Source organism: Tachysurus vachellii, chromosome 18, assembly GCF_030014155.1.
Source record: "Tachysurus vachellii isolate PV-2020 chromosome 18, HZAU_Pvac_v1, whole genome shotgun sequence".
In the NCBI taxonomy this organism is placed as follows: Eukaryota; Metazoa; Chordata; class Actinopteri; order Siluriformes; family Bagridae; genus Tachysurus; species Tachysurus vachellii.
Genome location: NC_083477.1, coordinates 17,001,350 through 17,019,187, shown reverse-complemented (window position 1 = coordinate 17,019,187; position 17,838 = coordinate 17,001,350). Strand labels below are relative to the sequence as shown.

The window sequence follows — 17,838 nt, the reverse complement described above, 5'->3', positions numbered from 1 at the left end:
TGTGTGAAAATCTTATTCGACTTGATCGTGTGTTTGCTTTCCTGGACTGTGTGTGTTGGGGTGTGTGTTTACGTCACACTGCTGCAATGTTTTACTTAATGATGGTTCAAAAAGTTTAACCTGGTGCTGTGTGTGTTGTGTGAGCACATTTAAGGGTATGTTCAACATGCATCCTCAATTCTTCATTTAAATGCGAATAACATTGTCACGTATTATCACTTTATACACTCATTTTCCACTTTATTAGGAACATCAGCACATTCATGCAGTTCTCTAACCATTTAACCAGGTGGCAGCACAACACATAAATTCATGCAGATGTAGGTCAGGAGATCAGTTCATCTTTACATCAGAATGATAAAAAAAAAATCTCTGATCTCTGTGACTGTCTCGAGGGTATTTCCTGGGATTTTTCATTAACGACAGTCTCTAGAGTTTACACAGAAGGGTGAGGGGAAAGACAAAAAAACGACCTGTGAGCAGAGGGACTGCAGGATGAAACACCTTGTTAATGAAAGAGATTGGAAGAGAATGACCAGACTGGTGGTCTGAGCTGACAGGAAGACTAAAGACAGGTCAATCACTCTCCAACTCCCACAGACTAGATGGAAAAGGATGGTGTTACAGTGCAGCAGAACACACTCAGAGGAACGCATGTGTCTGCCGTCTTTCACACACACGTGCTGCAGGAAAAAAGTCCAAAAACCCGGACAAGACTTTTACAACTTCTGCTTCGTTTGTTCCAGATTCCATGGAATTTAAAAAAAATGTTTTTTTAAATAAAAATTATTAACATTTACAGCATTTGGCAGACGCCCTTATCCAGTGCGACATTTTTGTACAACTGAGCAATTGAGGGTTAAGGGCCTTGCTCAGGGGCCCAACAGTGGCAGCTTGGTGGACCTGGGATAGCACTCACAACCTTCCGATTGGTAGCCCAACACCTTAACCATTAGGCTACCATATACCCATATTATTTGATGAAATAAAATACATCAGTAATAACTCTAACGCTAAGAAAACATTCTGTTATGGTTATCTCAGCTGACAGTTTTCCAATATTTTTATGTTTTACAGACGTTGTAACAGAGCTGCATAAACTTCTTCTCCTTTGTGGTTTAACGCACTGTCTCTGTCTGTCTGTTTCTCTCTCTCTCTCTCTCTCTCTCTCTCTGTCATGTTTAATATTTTGCTCAACATCTTATAGCTCTCCCTGAGTTAATGATTGAGTGAGAGAGAGAGAGAGGGGGAGGTTTATTCATTCATGTGCCAGTCAAATTTCTTTTGCCTTCTCTTTCATAAGGGTAAGTAGCCTAAGAACTATTTGTGTGTGTGTGTGTGTGTGTGTGTGTGTGTGTGTGTGTGTGTGTGTGTTCATTTGAGATTTTCTCAGCTATCATTTTGCTGTCTGCTTCATTGCCCGTCGCTGGTTGAAACAGTTGAAAAGGTCCATCTGCCACTGTCGAACCTTCGCTTCACGAACTCGTCTTAACATGCGCGGTCAAGTCAAACTTATTGTGAAGCCTTTTCCTACACAAGCTCGTTGGTCTCGTGCCAACAGTCTATGAGATCTGTGTGATGTGTCAGCAGAGCGTTGTCAGAGTATACTGGCAAGAAGGTGACGAGAGAGACAGAGTAAAGTACTTAAGCGCTGCTGCATCGCTCTTTTTACATAGAAGGGTTCAAGCACTTGGAGCAGGTAGACAAACGGCATTGTAGGAAATTATTAACCTACATGAAAAGTATTTTTAAGCCAAAATTCGTCTTAGCATTTGAGACAAGATTAATCTTGGATGCCACTCAAGGTGCCACTTTTGTTTAAGGGATACTTAAAGTATCTGATATTTACTGTACTTAAGTATCAAAAGTCATTTTCTGATATTTAATGTACTTAAATATTTGAAGTAAAAATAAATAGTAAGATTTTCGGTAGGCATAAGAAGGCGGTTCTAGGATTTCACCTTTAGGGGGGTTTTAGCCCTCAGTGAGAATTTAAAACAAGAAGAGTTTTATATTATTAGGGCCTGAGCCCCGAATGGTGCGAAGCCCTATTGTTTTTGCTCGGGAGTATTATTTATATATATATATATATATTTTTTCCCCACACATTGGCCAATTGGGGTCCCTTAACATGCTCGAAAACTCTTGAAATTTGGCACACACTTCAGAGTCACTTTCGCGCTCTAAACTATGAGCTCCGCCCAACAGGAAGTTGGCCATTTTGGATTGTTTTATAAGTGCATGCGGTGAACTTTTAAATACTCCTCCTAGGGAATTCATGCGATTGACATCAAACGTGGTGAACATGATGCCGAGTGATTGCACTTGCTAAATTGCGAAGGGATTTTTGATATCTCGAACGGTGCTGCCATGGCGAGGCGACTAAGTTATGGCGAATTCAGAGAAACAGGAAGTGTCTAATATTTAAAGCAAAAAATGTCTTATTGTGATTACACGCGGTGTGTATGTTCGGCCAAGGATTCCGATCGCATCGATGTGCTTATTGTGAATCTCGGACATAGCGCCACCAACAGGCCCCAGGAAGTGTGTCAGTCACAAAGGTGGATTTTTTGTCAGCTGCATGCGGTAAACTTTTAAATACTCCTCCTAGGGGATTCATGCAATTGAGACCACACTTGGCCACCATGATGCAGAGATATTGGAGATGCGAATATTGCAGATGCGAAAAGGCACGGTGGCTTAGTGGTTAGCACGTTCGGCTCACACCTCCAGGGTTGGGGTTCGATTCCCGCCTCCATCTTGTGTGTGTGGAGTTTGCATGTTCTCCCCGTGCCTCGGGGGTTTCCTCCGGGTACTCCGGTTTCCTCCCCCGGTCCAAAGACATGCATGGTAGGTTGATTGGCATCTCTGGAAAATTGTCCCTAGTGTGTGATTGCGTGAGTGAATGAGAGTGTGTGTGTGCCCTGCGATGGGTTGGCACTCTGTCCAGGGTGTATCCTGCCTTGATGCCCGATGACGCCTGAGATAGGCACAGGCTCCCCGTGACCCGAGGTAGTTCGGATAAGCGGTAGAAGATGAATGAATGAATGAATGTTGCCATGGCATCGTGTCAAAGTTTACTTTTATTTCAGGCATATTTAAGGCTTTTGGCGTGCTTAGATGAACTTGAAATTTGACACATACATCACATTTGTCGGCTGTTAAGTGTGGACAAAAAGGTCAGACAAAGGTGTGTCTCTTAAGTGGCTCACTAGCGCCCCCATTTGTCTAAAATGTGGGGTTTCATTTACCTACAGTCCCCAAATGGGTCAGTAACAACATAAAATAGTCCACTGATATTTACCCACTTGATGCACTTGCCCACCGTGCATTGGTCCGTCATCGCTGCTTGCAGCTATATTTTACTGTGTAGTCATATAATATAAAACTCTTCTTGTTTTAATTTTAGAAATGTACTTTTTAAGGTGAACATTTTCTCCTGGGACAAAGGTCTTAAATTGGGTGGTTTCATTTTTTTTAAAATAAAACCACCTAATTTAATACCTTTGTAAGATGTCCACTGGATTGTCATTGGCCAGCTTCTCATCCAGCGTGAGTACGTGGTAGCCCCCCCTCCTGTTACTTAAAACTCCCACATTTTATTCAGTTGAGTAAGTGAATCATCCGGGTACTTGAAGTGCACTTGAATCATCCTCTTGTTGGAACAAAGCATCTGCTAACTCGTACTTGCATGATGAAAAATGAAAAGGAAGAAAGACAATCATTAACTTTGTACACAATGTACAGTACAAGTTATTGGCAGGCTGAGGACCATCATACAGCACAATTGATGTGTCTTGCCTATGGAGCAGTAGAATCATGGTGCTACTTTGTATTCATGGCTTCAGATTAGTAATAAACCCAAACCTCAATGACTGAAACTTCATCTTGGCTACAACTTTACAACTCTAAACCATCTTGTTAGCATTCTCCAGTCCTCTTTGTGCAGTCAATTACGCTCACTGCTTCATATTATGCAAGTGACATTATGCTGATTCACAAAAGAGAGAGAGAGAGAGAGAGAGGGAGAGAGAGAGGGGGGGGGGGAGAGAATTTATTTTCTTGGTAACTAAATGTGTGACTTCAGATTGTTAGCATTATGCAGATGAGATCATGCTAACTGCTCCCTTATTACTGGACAGCAATTAAAACAGCAATTTCTGGTGTTTTGCTGCTTGAAAGGTGTGTGTGAGTGTGTGTGTGTGTGTGTGTGAGTGAGTGTGAGTGAGTGTGAGTGTGTGAGTCAGTCATTTTGATGGGAGCCTAGGGAAGGATGAAGCGTTTTCATCATGTGGGGAAAGGTTAGGTTTCAGTGTTTGTCTCTGAGACTGAGTGCGCATGTTGGAAAATGGATAAATATGAAATTTGTGTTTTAAAGTGCTGATCAGGTTCCAGGTTTTCTCTCTCTCTCTCTCTCTCTCTCTCTCTCTCTCTCGCCAGTTACAGTTAGCAAATCTAAGCTATTATGCAGACGAGCTTTGTGCTATCACGCTATAGGTGGGATTCCTAAGTGGTTAACAAATCAAGTTCTCACTTTATATGTAATATAATTCTACATAGCGGACACACATGCACTGCTAATCACTTGCTCAAAGATTATAACATGTAATAAAGATAAACATTTATTGCCCCAGGCACGATAAAACAAGGCTTTGAATGATTTGTACCTGTTACCTGTGACTTTGCCCTGCAAACATGGGTTGTGTCGCAACCAGCTGATAAATCAGTACGTCACGTACACAAGTTGTAACTTCAGTCACTGTAAAAACACAAACCTCTAAAATATTGTTGTTGTTTTTTTTATACCTAAAATCTAAATGAGTTGGTTTAATCACAAGTGCTGCAAGCAGGGTGTTAAGCTAATTATTGGATTATTTTTCTTAAACTCAACAAGTCATAAGACTCAACCCGCGTATATAGAGTGTAGACGTTTTAAAGACGCTAACGTAAGTAATTATTTACAACATCAATAACAAGCTACTTACGTTTGTCGAAGTAAAATTGGCCGACTCCTTGATCAGCGCCCTGACTAGCGAACTAGGGAGCTGATTGAGACGCACCCACCGTGAAGGAAATGAGTGTCTCCAGCAGTCGGTGGACTGTAAATCTTTTCTGTTCCTAGGATTTCAACTAGTCATTATTTACACCAGACATCGGGCTCATACCCCCCCTGACCCCACCTCAACAGTGTAGTAAATTATTAGCAATAAACTGTGCTGAGGCAACTGTGAAAATATTGCACTGATTTTGAAATCTTCACCTGGGCAAAAGAAAGTTCTTGCTAGCTTCTGAAAACGGGATCTGTTTTTAATGAAACGTCGTAAAACCACATGATTTTTATTAGGAGGCATGCAGCAGTTCATCACAAGGAGCTGCTTAAAGCCACAAAATCTACCACAGTGTAGAAATTGCTGCTGTTAGTGTTTTTGAAGCTTGGTTGTTCTAATCAGGTTAAAAAACGATGCACGATGTAATATATTTGATTTTGATTTGATTTCTTAATATCTTTTATTGGCTTTCCAATGAATACATTTTCAATGGATATATTGTTAGGAATATATAAGATTCAAAACCATGAACGTACAAACATTTAAGGTATTTTCCTGTAGGATGGACTTGGATATGTTTTTTTTTTGTATACTTAACTTTTTTCTTTCTTTCTTACTATTTTATTTTTTTAGGGATATAAGTAAATGTTACCATGTTACCATTTTCTCTCTCTCTTTCTGTCTCTCTCTCTCTCTTTCTGTCTCTCTCTCTCTTCGAAGGTTGGCCCTTTGAATGATGTTTTCTTATCACTGTTCTTATTTACCTTAACTGCATGGACCTTTCTCATGCTTCAGGATTTTCCTGGAGAGCGCTTTTGCCCTTTAGTCCCCATTAGGGTTGCAAAGGGGCGGGCGGAAAGTTTCCGGTAAATTTCCGGAAACGTTCCACGGGAACTTAATCTGGGGAATTTTGGGAATATTCAATATTGGAAACTTTACGGGAAGTTATGGAAATTTACAGGAATTTATGGGAATTATTTGGAAATATAGGGAAATGTATATAAACTATATCTACATTTACATTTCCGGCATTTAGCAGACACCCTTATCCTGAGTGACTTACAACTGAGCAACTGAGGGTTAAGGACCTTGCTCAGGGGCCCAGCAGTGGCAGCTTGGTGGACCTGGGGTCATATACAAACATAAATAAACATTTTGTTTGGTCATAAGCAGACATGCATGCACGGTAATACAAATTTTAAAAATGACGTCTTGACTGATTGTAAGATTGAATTGGAAGTAGAGCTTTAAACTGATTCTTTCATTGAGTAACACAAAAGCATAAATAATAAACATTATTATGCTTGTAATGAACATCATAAACTTAATAATTGTAATAAACATATTTCCCTATGATTGCTGTAAAATGAAAGCATCCCCCACCCTTGCCCTTCTAAAAAAGTCCCAATCAAAATGTAAAATGAAGCATTTTTTTCTCAAGCTTATTAGGTCTCTGCTTCTGTGGAAGTCAAGGCCTTTAAAATGGAGGTGAATCCCCCCTTAAGTGATATATGGAGGATTGTTTTTATTTCAGTGAGTGTGTGAGGGAGGGTCATCAAATTATATGTGGTAACACTCCTAATTTACTGCTTAATAAGAGTTAGTAGTTATTAAGTTTAGGTATTGGGTACAATTAAGAATGTAGTCTAAGGTAATGCAGAATAAGGCATTAATATGTTCTTAATAAGTACTAATAAATAGCCAATATTCTATTAATATTCATGCTAATAAGCAACTAGTTAAATGACCCTAAAATAAAGTGTTACTGTGCATGTTATGGAAGAATGCAAGTACATGCAGGGGGTTTGGCCTCGATGGCCCTCCAGTTAAGGAATGCAGGGTACAAGTCAACTTAAATTGCCTTAAATCTTGTTGTTTTAAACAAAATTATGCTGCAAGATTTCTTTAACTACATTTAAGTTCATTTTTATAGGCAACTCTGCATTTTTTAAAATGCCCAGTTTATTTCCATATATTCCCGTTAATTCCCATATATTCCCGTTAATTCCCATGGAAAGTTTCCAGCCTTGAAAATTCCTGGAATTTTGCAACCCTAGTCCCCATTGAGACCAAGTAAAATCAAGAGCTTTTTTTTGTATTTTTTTAATAGCCTTAAATCCGTCAGGCATCCCTTCTTCCTTTTCATTTTCATTTACACCATTCAGCCAATCGAATTAGTGGACCGGAACTAACTCTTTTATAACGTGAGAAAATGTGTCCTTTATGCGTATGAGAGATTTGGTCGCGCTTGGACTTTTTTCTTGGTAAGCTTTGTTCTACTGGAGCTTTGTTTTCCTTCAGGGTTTTAGTCGTGTCATTAGTGTACAGTGCAGCGATCATGTGCAGCACACAGATGGATGCTTGTCAATTTACAATAAGCAGAGAGACTTTCACTATCAGAGCTAAACATTGCCTATACAATATAGATAGCGAGGTGTGATCTGGATGATCGTTGTCTTGTCAAAGGTTTCGTCCAACTTTCTGACACAGGCAACCATGTTTTTTGATGAAATACTCCGACATGATATGCTGTATTGATGATGATGATTACATTAAGCTTCATAAGAGACTCTGAAAGCATCGCTGATCCATCAGCATGTTTTACAGTGGCTTTCTGTTGCTTGTCCTTCATACTGATGGGACCAAAACATTTGGTTTCATCACCCCTGAACCCAGTAACCTTGACACTTATTGTAGATCTAATCATGCTTGCTTGTAGGAAGTGTCCTGTGATCTGTTATCCTGAACAGATGGTTGGTTTGTTGTTGTTTTTTTTGTTTTTTTTTGGTTGGTTGAGTTGCATTAAGGCTAATGTGTGTGATGTGTGGCTCATATATGCTTCTTATTTTCTAAAAAAGCAAATAAGAACGTGAGAAAGAGAGAGAGAGAGAGAGAGAGAGAGAGAGAGAGACCACATGAACACTGGAGAGTTTATCTAGCTTGAACACACCTGACCTATTGATTTACAGTATAGAATTTCACGAATTGCTATCTTTTCAACTGCTTTCTAGTTTCAGCTATCAAGGGTAACACTCTCTGACACACACACACGTACACATTCTCTGAGGAAAACCGCAGCAACCACTCCATTTGTCCTCTTTCTGTCTAACTTCTGCAGTTTCCGAGAACAGAGGCGTCAGATAGCCGAGAAAGGTGATCCACTGTCCGACACAGGGGGTGGAATTCTCTGTGAGTTCAATATCTGTGTGTATGTGAGTGTGTGTTTTACTTGTTTGATCAAACAGAATTGTCAGGTGATGGGACGGGATTTAGCAGCTGCCCTTCAAAATCTCATGTTTAACCACAACCAGGGACATATACTGCACAGTATAAGGCAGACAAAAAGAGATTTCAACAGAGAAAAAGAGACTGAGATGGAGAGAGACAAGAAAATTTTGAACGTGGGACAACATGGAACTTGGGACGTGGTGAGATATGGGGTCTAGAAGGAAGTTGGGATGTGGTGGGATTATGGGGTCTAGAAGGAAGTTGGGATGCGGTGGGATTATGGGGTCCAGAAGGAAGTTGGGATGCGGTGGGATTATGGGGTCCAGAAGGAAGTTGGGATGTGGTGGGATTATGGGGTCTAGAAGGAAGTTGGGATGCGGTGGGATTATGGGGTCCAGAAGGAAGTTGGGATGTGGTGAGATTATGGGGTCCAGAAGGAAGTTGGGATGTGGTGAGATTATGGGGTCCAGAAGGAAGTTGGGATGTGGTGGGATTATGGGGTCTAGAAGGAAGTTGGGATGCGGTGGGATTATGGGGTCCAGAAGGAAGTTGGGATGTGGTGAGATTATGGGGTCCAGAAGGAAGTTGGGATGTGGTGAGATTATGGGGTCTAGAAGGAAGTTGGGATGCGGTGGGATTATGGGGTCCAGAAGGAAGTTGGGATGTTGTGGGATTATGGGGTCCAGAAGGAAGTTGGGATGTGGTGGGATTATGGGGTCCAGAAGGAAGTTGGGATGTGGTGGGATTATGGGGTCCAGAAGGAAGTTGGGATGTGGTGGGATATGTGCAGCAAGAAGGTTGTTGGAATGTGGAAGGATATGGGGGATCCAAAGGATGTTGATGTGGTGGGATATGTAGACCAATAAAAGGTTACTATGCTTTAACTATGGAGGACCAATAGAAAGTGGTGTGTGTTTGTGATGGTGTGGGTGCTATGTGGTGATATGTGGGCACTAGTCATTTGGGCAACATGGGGATCCCAGTGGAAAATTTGGTTAGGATGTTGGAAAAAGACATTTTGGGGGTCACAGTATGAAATTAGGGACACAATTTAGAAGTTGACTTGACAAGGTGGGTTTGGCTAGGCAGCTAGTTTTTGAATAACTTGAAGACCTAAAAAGCAGCATTATTTTGAAGGATAGCAGAACGGACTGTATTAAAGTGACCGTCATATAAACACACTTTCAGTAAGTCTAGCAATACAGCAGTGAGTAATAGGAGTGTGTGGTGTTCAGTGAAGCTCCACTGCATGCAGGTTCGCTAGGTGGCAGTAGTGCTATATTAGTCTCTCTCTCTCTCTCTCTCTCTCTCTCTCTCTCTCTCTCAGCTAAGCAGAAACAACTGTGTGTGATATTGATGTTTATAAATGCCATATCGGCCCTATCTCATTGTCTCCCTGTCTCATTCACTCTCTGTATTCTCTCTCTCTCTCTCTCTCTCTCTCTCTCTCTCTCTCCCCTAATCCCTAATCCGAGACGATGATGTGCAATATTAATTATTGTAAATGCCATATCAGCCTCTTTCTCTCTTTATTGCCATCTCTTTCCATTCCAGTCTGTTTTTTTTTTTTTTTTTTTGGTTTGTTTTTTTAATCTGATCTGCATTGTCATGTGGTTTAGCCAGAGCTGTGGTATGAATGAATGTGACATAAAATTGTATTGGTACATTACTATTATAATAAAATGTTTAAAGAGAGAACTAAACAAATAAAGGTGAGTTTATGATTCCAGATATGTTATTGTATCAGTAAATTGGAGTAGTTCCCTGTGCCCACGCTTTACACTGACTGCTTCCTCTCAGACTGTAATTTCATCAAGTCTCTCTCTCTGTTTTTTTTCTCTCTCACTCTTTCCCATTGTCTCTGTTCCTACTTCTTTTATGTCTCTCTTTATCTCTCTCCCTGTTATCCCATGTCGCTTTCTCTCTCTTTATCTCTCTCTCTCTCTCTCTCTCTCTCTCTCTCTCTCTCTCATCCTCTCTCTCCCTCAGATCGAGGGACAGTAATGACAATGAACACTAATATTTACATACTGGAATGAGGTGTGTGATGAATTTGGAAGGCATTATGTATAGTAAATACATTGTGTATTCATAGTGTGTGCTTCCTCTGTTTCTTCAGGGGATCGTGTGTGTGTTTGTGTGTCTCCTTGAGTATAATTGGGGGATTTTCTCTCTTTTAGGCTTTAGAGCTTCTGAAATGGAAAAAGTCCAACGAAACCCTGAAAACGAGCCAGCTCCATCCAAACAGGTGTGTGTGTGTGTGTGTGTGTGTGTGTGTGTGTGTAAGCATGTGTGTGACCTTGGTCCGATTTCTCCTCTCTCTTTTATCACCCTTTATTCTCTGTTACCTGACTGCAGATAGAATTATGTGTCCTCAGGGAAAAAGAGGGATGAGAGAACAGGACGGAGGAAGAGAGAGAGGGACGTGCAGAGGGACTAGAGGTAAAAAAGTCAGGACGGAAGAAAGGATGAAAATTTATTCAGGCAAAATGTTAAACTAGCCATTATTCCACTGATATTTGTACGTTTCGCACAACATTTCTGCCAAGAGAAAGTGAAGGAAAACATGAAGCCGCTCTGCACGGATGCACAGTGTGACATTTCAGACTCTTTACATCTGGTGCCTTCCATCACACCATTTAGTTTAATTTCCCCAACATCCCTGTGAAGCATCGAGTTCACACTCGAGATTAACCGTCTCCCTTCTGCTACAAAGTCAGTCCACTGCATACGGTCGCTGAACAACAAAATGACTTCACATAGGCTAAGCCACATAAACGCGTACTGTATTTTCCTACCGATTGAAGGAGCGGTTTGGATTTTCCGCTTTGCGTTTGTAATTACGGTTTAATCAGACACATAATTGGCCCTTTTGCCATTTGGCTGTGCGCTGTATGAGATGTCGCAAGCAGCGTGTTGATTTTAACAGCCGTGGTGGAGAAAAATCTTCATTCCGCAGGCACTAAAACATTCAAATATTTACCATAATGCTCAGCTACAAATATTGCACGGTATGATATCAGGGTTATTCAACACGATCAGCATCTGGAAAAAAATATTACAGATCAACTGCTTGGATTATTCATTCATAGACTCTGTCTTAATGATCTAATCTTTATCTCTTCTGATCAGTCACTATTGAAAGTAGTTACACTGAATGTTTTTAGTTTGTCTCGTGTCTTTTTTTTTTTTCTTTTTTTAATGAGACCAAAATGATGGAGATTGTGATATTAGCAAGAAACCACAAAGTTCTCTGAAATGGTACATTCCAAAAATATGCTCTCATGCCTTGAAGCGACAGAGATGGAAACCTGGACGGTGGAAGGGAGGCACGAACAGAGTGAGAAAGAACTCGAAGGGTGACAGAAACCGAGAAGAAAGTGTATATGTGCAAGAGGAGAAGGAGGACATGGAGAGATGCCTGGCTAAAGAGGGATAGTGTGAGGGGAAACGGTGAAGGTAGTAACGAAGGAATGAAAGGTGGCACTAAAATGGTAGGCGGAGAGAGAGATGGATTGAAAGAGAATCTCATTCGAAAAAGGGAGAGATTTGGTGGAGAGAAAGACGAGAAAACAAGGGACGGAGGAAGAGATGTGGAACGTCCATTTTCTCTTACTTCCATTACACTCTTCGAAATCCCATAGCGTAGCCCGTCTGCTGCTCTTCAATCTATCAGTCCCTGTCTATGGCGTCTATCAGTGAACCTACTGATGCTCCTGAGTGTCTAGTCTATGGGGTAGAGTGGCAAAAACCACCTTAATTACCCTTCACGTGTCTAAAGTAAAAACAAAACCTCAAGAACACCATACCCAGGGTGAAGCTGTTTTCTGTCAAGTTCAAATAGCTGAAATACATTTAAGAATATTTTAGTGAGGGGGGGGCACGGTGGCTTAGTGGTTAGCACGTTCGCCTCACACCTCCAGGGTTGGGGGTTCGATTCCCGCCTCCACCTTGTGTGTGTGGAGTTTGCATGTTCTCCCCGTGCCTCGGGGGTTTCCTCCGGGTACTCCGGTTTCCTCCCCCGGTCCAAAGACATGCATGGTAGGTTGATTGGCATCTCTGGAAAATTGTCCCTAGTGTGTGATTGCATGAGTGAATGAGAGTGTGTGTGTGTGCCCTGTGATGGGTTGGCACTCCGTCCAGGGTGTATCCTGCCTTGATGCCCGATGACGCCTGAGATAGGCACAGGCTCCCCGTGACCCGAGGTAGTTCGGATAAGCGGTAGAAAATGAATGAGTGAGTGATATTTTAGTGAAGCCAACATCTTTTAAAACTCCAGATGTTGGGTCCATCTCCTCCACAAGACCATAAAACTTCATACACATCCACATTTTTTTAACAAGATCAAATAAAAAGCTGCTTCAATATCTTTTATCGATTCGTGATGAACAGAAGGAGACTGATACAGTTCTCTCTTCTTTCCCCATTTACCTCTCTTTTTTTTCTTTCTCTCTTTCTTTCTATCTTTCAGCTGAAAGCCTACTCGGGTGTCCCGTTTTCCATCTTTCTGTAGCGAATTTTCTTTTTTTTTTCTTTAAAAGGAAGTTCTGCCTTTTATGGAGTTCTGTAGGCGTCACCGAATGAAAGCTGCCGTGCCTTGCCTTGCTGTGTCGTGTTGGGGGATTGGCGATATCATCAGCGTTAAACACGAGACCTTTGATTTTTAATATTTGATTTGATTGGTTGACTTGGCAACCAGATCACTACAAAGTGAGATTGGTGAACGTCTAAGCTGAAAAGTGCCAGTGAGCATCTTATTTTAAGCTTCCTCAGATGAAAGGCTTTTTCCTTCTAAACCTGGAGGGAAGCAGAGACTTTGGTGTGTGTGTGTGTGTGTGAGAGAGAGAGAGAGAGAGAGAGACCTTGGAGACCAGAATAAACATACAGAGATTCCCACACTCTGAGTTTCTAATAATGTTTTCTTATCATCAGTACAAATGCTGTACAATTTATTCCTGCATTTTGTTCTTTCTTGTATTGACGTGTATGCTTTTATGTATTTATGCTTCTTTACCCTTTTTATTTCTTATTGTTTGTGCTCTTTTTTGTTTTCTTATATTTCTGTCTGCATTTATTTATTTTTTTATGTCTCATTGGTTTATGCATCCTTCCTTTATTTATTTGTTTGTTTGTAACTTTGTCTGCGTTTCTTTCCGTTCCTATCCTTTGTTCATGTATTTTTTTTTTGTACCTTTTTTATTTAAATTTTATTTATTTATTCATTTTAAATACATTTTGCTTTGTTTTTTTCTTCAAGTAGTGAAGCCTTTTTTTTTTTTTTTAGTTTAGACACAAGTCTATTTGTTTTGAAGTTATCAGGGGGAGAGAGAGAGAGAGAGAGAGAGACCATTAGGTATGTTTATTGTCTTGTAGTGGTTAAGGAGAATGTATATCATGTGCAAGGAGGGACTCCGTGAAGTCTAGGCTACGATGGTGTAAATGTTCATTTGGCCGATTGAAGGGTTTTCTGTCGTCTCTCATCCTCACTGTTTTCTCACCAGATCTTTTCTTTTGCCCGCATGCACAAATGCAACATGAGTGATAAGGGATTAATGTTCATGCACTGACATTGTTATAATCCTGTTATTCAGCCAAAACCCAGGTGTCTGTCAGATTAATCCGATTTCAGACACAAAAGGAACAGCATGATTGCTGGATTTTAAGTAGAAATGAAAAAGTACTCACGTGTGTGGTGTGTGTGTTGTGTTTGTGTGTGTAGGGACTGACACGATGCGTACTCAGTGCAGCGTTTTTCGGCGCTCTTGGCTCCTCCTTCTTGTATGGCTACAACCTGTCTGTGGTCAACGCCCCCTCCAAGGTTAGTCACCGCTCCACAGCTCTCTCCTAACTCTTTTCTAACTCTGTTCTGCTCTAAAGTTTCCTGCTCTGTTCAGACTCTCATTCTGTTTCATTTAAAATGGATTACTGTAATGCCCCTGTAAAGGTCAGTCACCCCACCTTTACCATGCAGTTCTGCTGAATTTGCCTCAGTGTTTTCTTTCCTTATCTATCTATACACGTGTGGGTTTGTGTGTGTGTGTGTATATATATATATATATATATATATATATATATATATATATATATATATATTTACACACTTTGTCATATCTCAAAGTAAATACAGCAACACACACACAAACATGATCATATTTGGCATTTAATCTGACGTTTCTTAGCTCTAATTAAAGCACCTAATTATCTGCAACCCCCTACTATGGAACTGACATCAGAGCCCTCTTTCTGTGTGTGTGTGTGTGTGTGTGTGTGTGTGTGAGAGCAAATCTGGTCTTCCCTGGCTTGTACAGTTGAGAGACACACACACACACACACACCAAGATTTCACCATGTAAAGGACTATTTCAAGCCTGATTATTAAGATTATTTACACTTTGTGTGTGTGTGTGTGTGTGTATGTTTAGTATATAAAGGCGTTTTATAACTTGACATGGACGACGCGCTACATCGAGCCACCAACAGTGGACACTCTCACCTTGCTCTGGTCCATCACTGTGTCCATATTTGCGGTAGGAGGCCTGATGGGGGCGCTCACTGTCCCCTTCCTTATTAAAATACTGGGCAGGTAAAACACACACACACACAGACGCACACACACAGACAGACACACACACTGGTTTCCTGTATTCTCATTTAGCTGTCTACATGTCAATATCACTTTATCTATGAGTCTTTGACTTACTCTCTCCTTTTCTTGCTATCTGTTTCTTTTAGTCTCTTTCCATCTCTCTCTCTCTCCGTCACCTGCTCCTTGTGGCTTTATATAAATGGATGTAGGCAAAAAAAAAAAGGTTTGTCTCTGTTCCAAAAATGAATGGGATAAATAACAAATATTGTCTGGCTATTTGGTTGGTCCCCATCTGTACACGTGGGTTTCATCAGAATTCTCCAGTTTCCTCCCACAAATCAAAACAATTCCAGTAGGTATTATACATTGGCCTATTCTGTTATCCTCTACTTCTGGTGCGTGGGAGAAAACCACGAATCCTGACCAGTGAAGACTTCAGTTTCAACACGACAGCGAAACATAACATAAGTGGCAGCCAAAATAAACAGTGTTCATATCACTGGAGTCCAGTGCTGAGTGACTCGTCTTAAACATCACATTCTGGTGACGTCGTGCCGAGACGGGAATAATTTCCAACTCATTAATAACGATTAAAAAGCTGAGCCAGACAAGCCGGGTCAGTGTTATAATAACCTCTCTCCATGTCCATGACTATTAAGTGAGACTGGATAAATGACTAGGGGTGTAATACAATGCTACTGTCTGTTGCTGTATTGCTTTAGTCTCCTGGTTCAGATTTAGATTTCTGGTTGAGGGTGTGAAGTCTCTCTCAGGGGCATAAGACAGGATACACGTTGAACTTCACACATCCATTCATACACTACGGTTATTTTCAAGATGCTAATCCGCTACAGTGAATTTCTTTGTACTGGTGTGGAAACTGGAGCACCAAAGTGCAAGGTGGGAATGAAACCCCCAGCACCAAGGTCAAAAACAACCAGCATGATATAATGGCTAGTTTCAAGTCATATTTATTTATTTATTTATTATTATTATTATTATTATTATTATTACTATTTTAAAGATGTATTTTTGAGTTTGAAATTTACCACAAGTTTACAGCTTCATCCTCTCTGCTTTTCAAGCTCTGTGTGAAAATAAATACCTCAGAATTATTTATTTATTTATTTTTTTCCTGCTTGATCCCATTGAGGCTTGAATGCATATACCTAGTCTCAACATGAAGCTTTCTTTAAATAAATAAATAAATAAAAAAGAGAGAAGAAGAATAGCGCACCCGCTGTCATACAGCCCGTGTGACAGAGTGCCATGATAATTCCATCAGAAAGAGTTTCATCGATAGTGTTTCTTTGCTGGCATAAGGCATGATGCGACACCTAGTCTCAGCTGACGGACCATTAAGATGTTACGTACACCTGTCTCGCTCTCTCTCTCTCTCTCTCTCTCTCTCTCTCTCTCTCTCGCTCTCACACACACACACACACACACACACACACTCGCTTCCTCTCCAAGCCACCCACTCACTTTGTCTGTCTCACTTAGCAGCGATTGAGCAGAAGGATCTCTGTGTGGGAGGTTATTTTTGGTGTGGAGTCCCTCATGATCCATCCTACTAATGGATGTTGTGTATCACACACACACACACACACTTCTCTGTGCACTCTTCTATATATTCTTCCATATAAATATGACTTCTGCTTGAATCTGGCTTTCACTTTAAACATACATATTTCCCCAAAGTATATCAATAGGTTGATACATTTATAATACAGCTTGTATAACAATGTAAATTTACTGTCCCCTCAAAATAACTCCACACACAGCCATTAATGTCTAAGCCGCTGGCCACAAAAGTGAGTACACCCCTAAATGAAAATGTCCAAATTTGGCCCAAAGTGTCAATAATTTGTCTGACCACCATTATTTTCCAATACAGCCTTAACATATACACAGATTGGAGTTTCCCGAGTCAATAACTCCTGAGCTAAACGCTGTTATTACACAAATAACACCTCTTTTCTATCGTAGTAATGTAGAGACGCAGCTACAACCCAGTTTTCCTCAAAATCAGCTTTCCTCCACGGTGGACAAAATACACAAGTCTCTATGTGCGGACGATTGAGAGACAGATTCCAAGGGACCGTCTTGTGCAAAAGTGCAAAACCCGAAAAGCTAATACTACAAAAACAGTCAATAACTTCACTGTAATAGATCACTGATGTCCTAATAGTCATACTACAACCCCCTTATTTGGGGGAAATGTCTTTTTGTGTCATTTTTATGATTTTTTTTTTTCTTTCAATATGAAAATAATTCCCCAAAAAGTAAAACACATTTCCCCCAAATATTTTTTTGAGGAAAATTGGGTTGTAGCTGCGTCTCTACATTACTACGATAGAAAAGAGGTGTTATTTGTGTAGTAACAGCGTTTACCTCAAGACTTATTGACTCGGGGAAACCCGAATCTGTGAATACAGTATGCGGACAACTTTAAGTCCCTCGGCGTCCCATCGCAGGCCTTCCCGCTCCTTCAGTTCTCTCCAGCGCTGGAAAGCTGATCCTATATTAACACAGGTCCTGCTTCGTGCCTTATCGTAAGCCTTTTTCCGCTTTTCGTTTTTATCCGCCATGTCAATGTTTCAATCGCTTTCTGCTAATGCCACACACTGAACACAGTCTCCGCCCATATTGACAAGACACGCCCCTTTCTGCTCATTGGCTATACGTTTGTTTTGTTTGTCGGCCCGACTCAGCTTTCTGAAGCATTTCTCAAACATCGTTTAATGGCTTGTGTGAGTTATTTTGAGGGGACAGCAAATTTACACTATTCTACAAGCTGCACAATCACTACTTTGCATTGTAGCAAAGTTCATGTGACAACACTGAAGAAATGACAGATATAATAAAATATTTACAACGTGATTGGGAGGAACGGCCCCCCCGAACTGAACCCGAGTGGTGTTCTGTTATTGGACTTCTGTGCTAGTCACAGTTTGTCCATAATGAACACCATGT

General features: G+C 40.7%; 1 protein-coding gene and 1 long non-coding RNA gene across 4 annotated transcripts in view; one reads left to right on the top strand and one right to left on the bottom strand.

The window, feature by feature from the left end:
* slc2a9l2 (solute carrier family 2 member 9, like 2) overlaps window positions 1-17,838 on the top strand; it is a 91,172-nt gene that overhangs the window by 4,071 nt on the left and 69,263 nt on the right. For 2 of the 3 annotated variants that reach the window (XM_060893044.1, XM_060893043.1), the window contains exons 2-4: window positions 10,457-10,524; window positions 13,996-14,094; window positions 14,699-14,859. In XM_060893044.1, the coding sequence (XP_060749027.1) occupies window positions 10,457-10,524; window positions 13,996-14,094; window positions 14,699-14,859 (328 nt within the window). Of the gene's footprint in view, window positions 1-1,236; window positions 1,305-10,456; window positions 10,525-13,995; window positions 14,095-14,698; window positions 14,860-17,838 lie in introns of those variants that run through there. The other variant, XM_060893045.1, reaches the window with a different exon arrangement.
* LOC132861490 (uncharacterized) lies at window positions 11-5,156 on the bottom strand. The gene is made up of 3 exons (XR_009649945.1): window positions 4,986-5,156; window positions 4,668-4,759; window positions 11-3,686 (listed from the first exon to the last, which is right to left on the bottom strand). It is a non-coding gene; the product is annotated as an uncharacterized LOC132861490 (long non-coding RNA).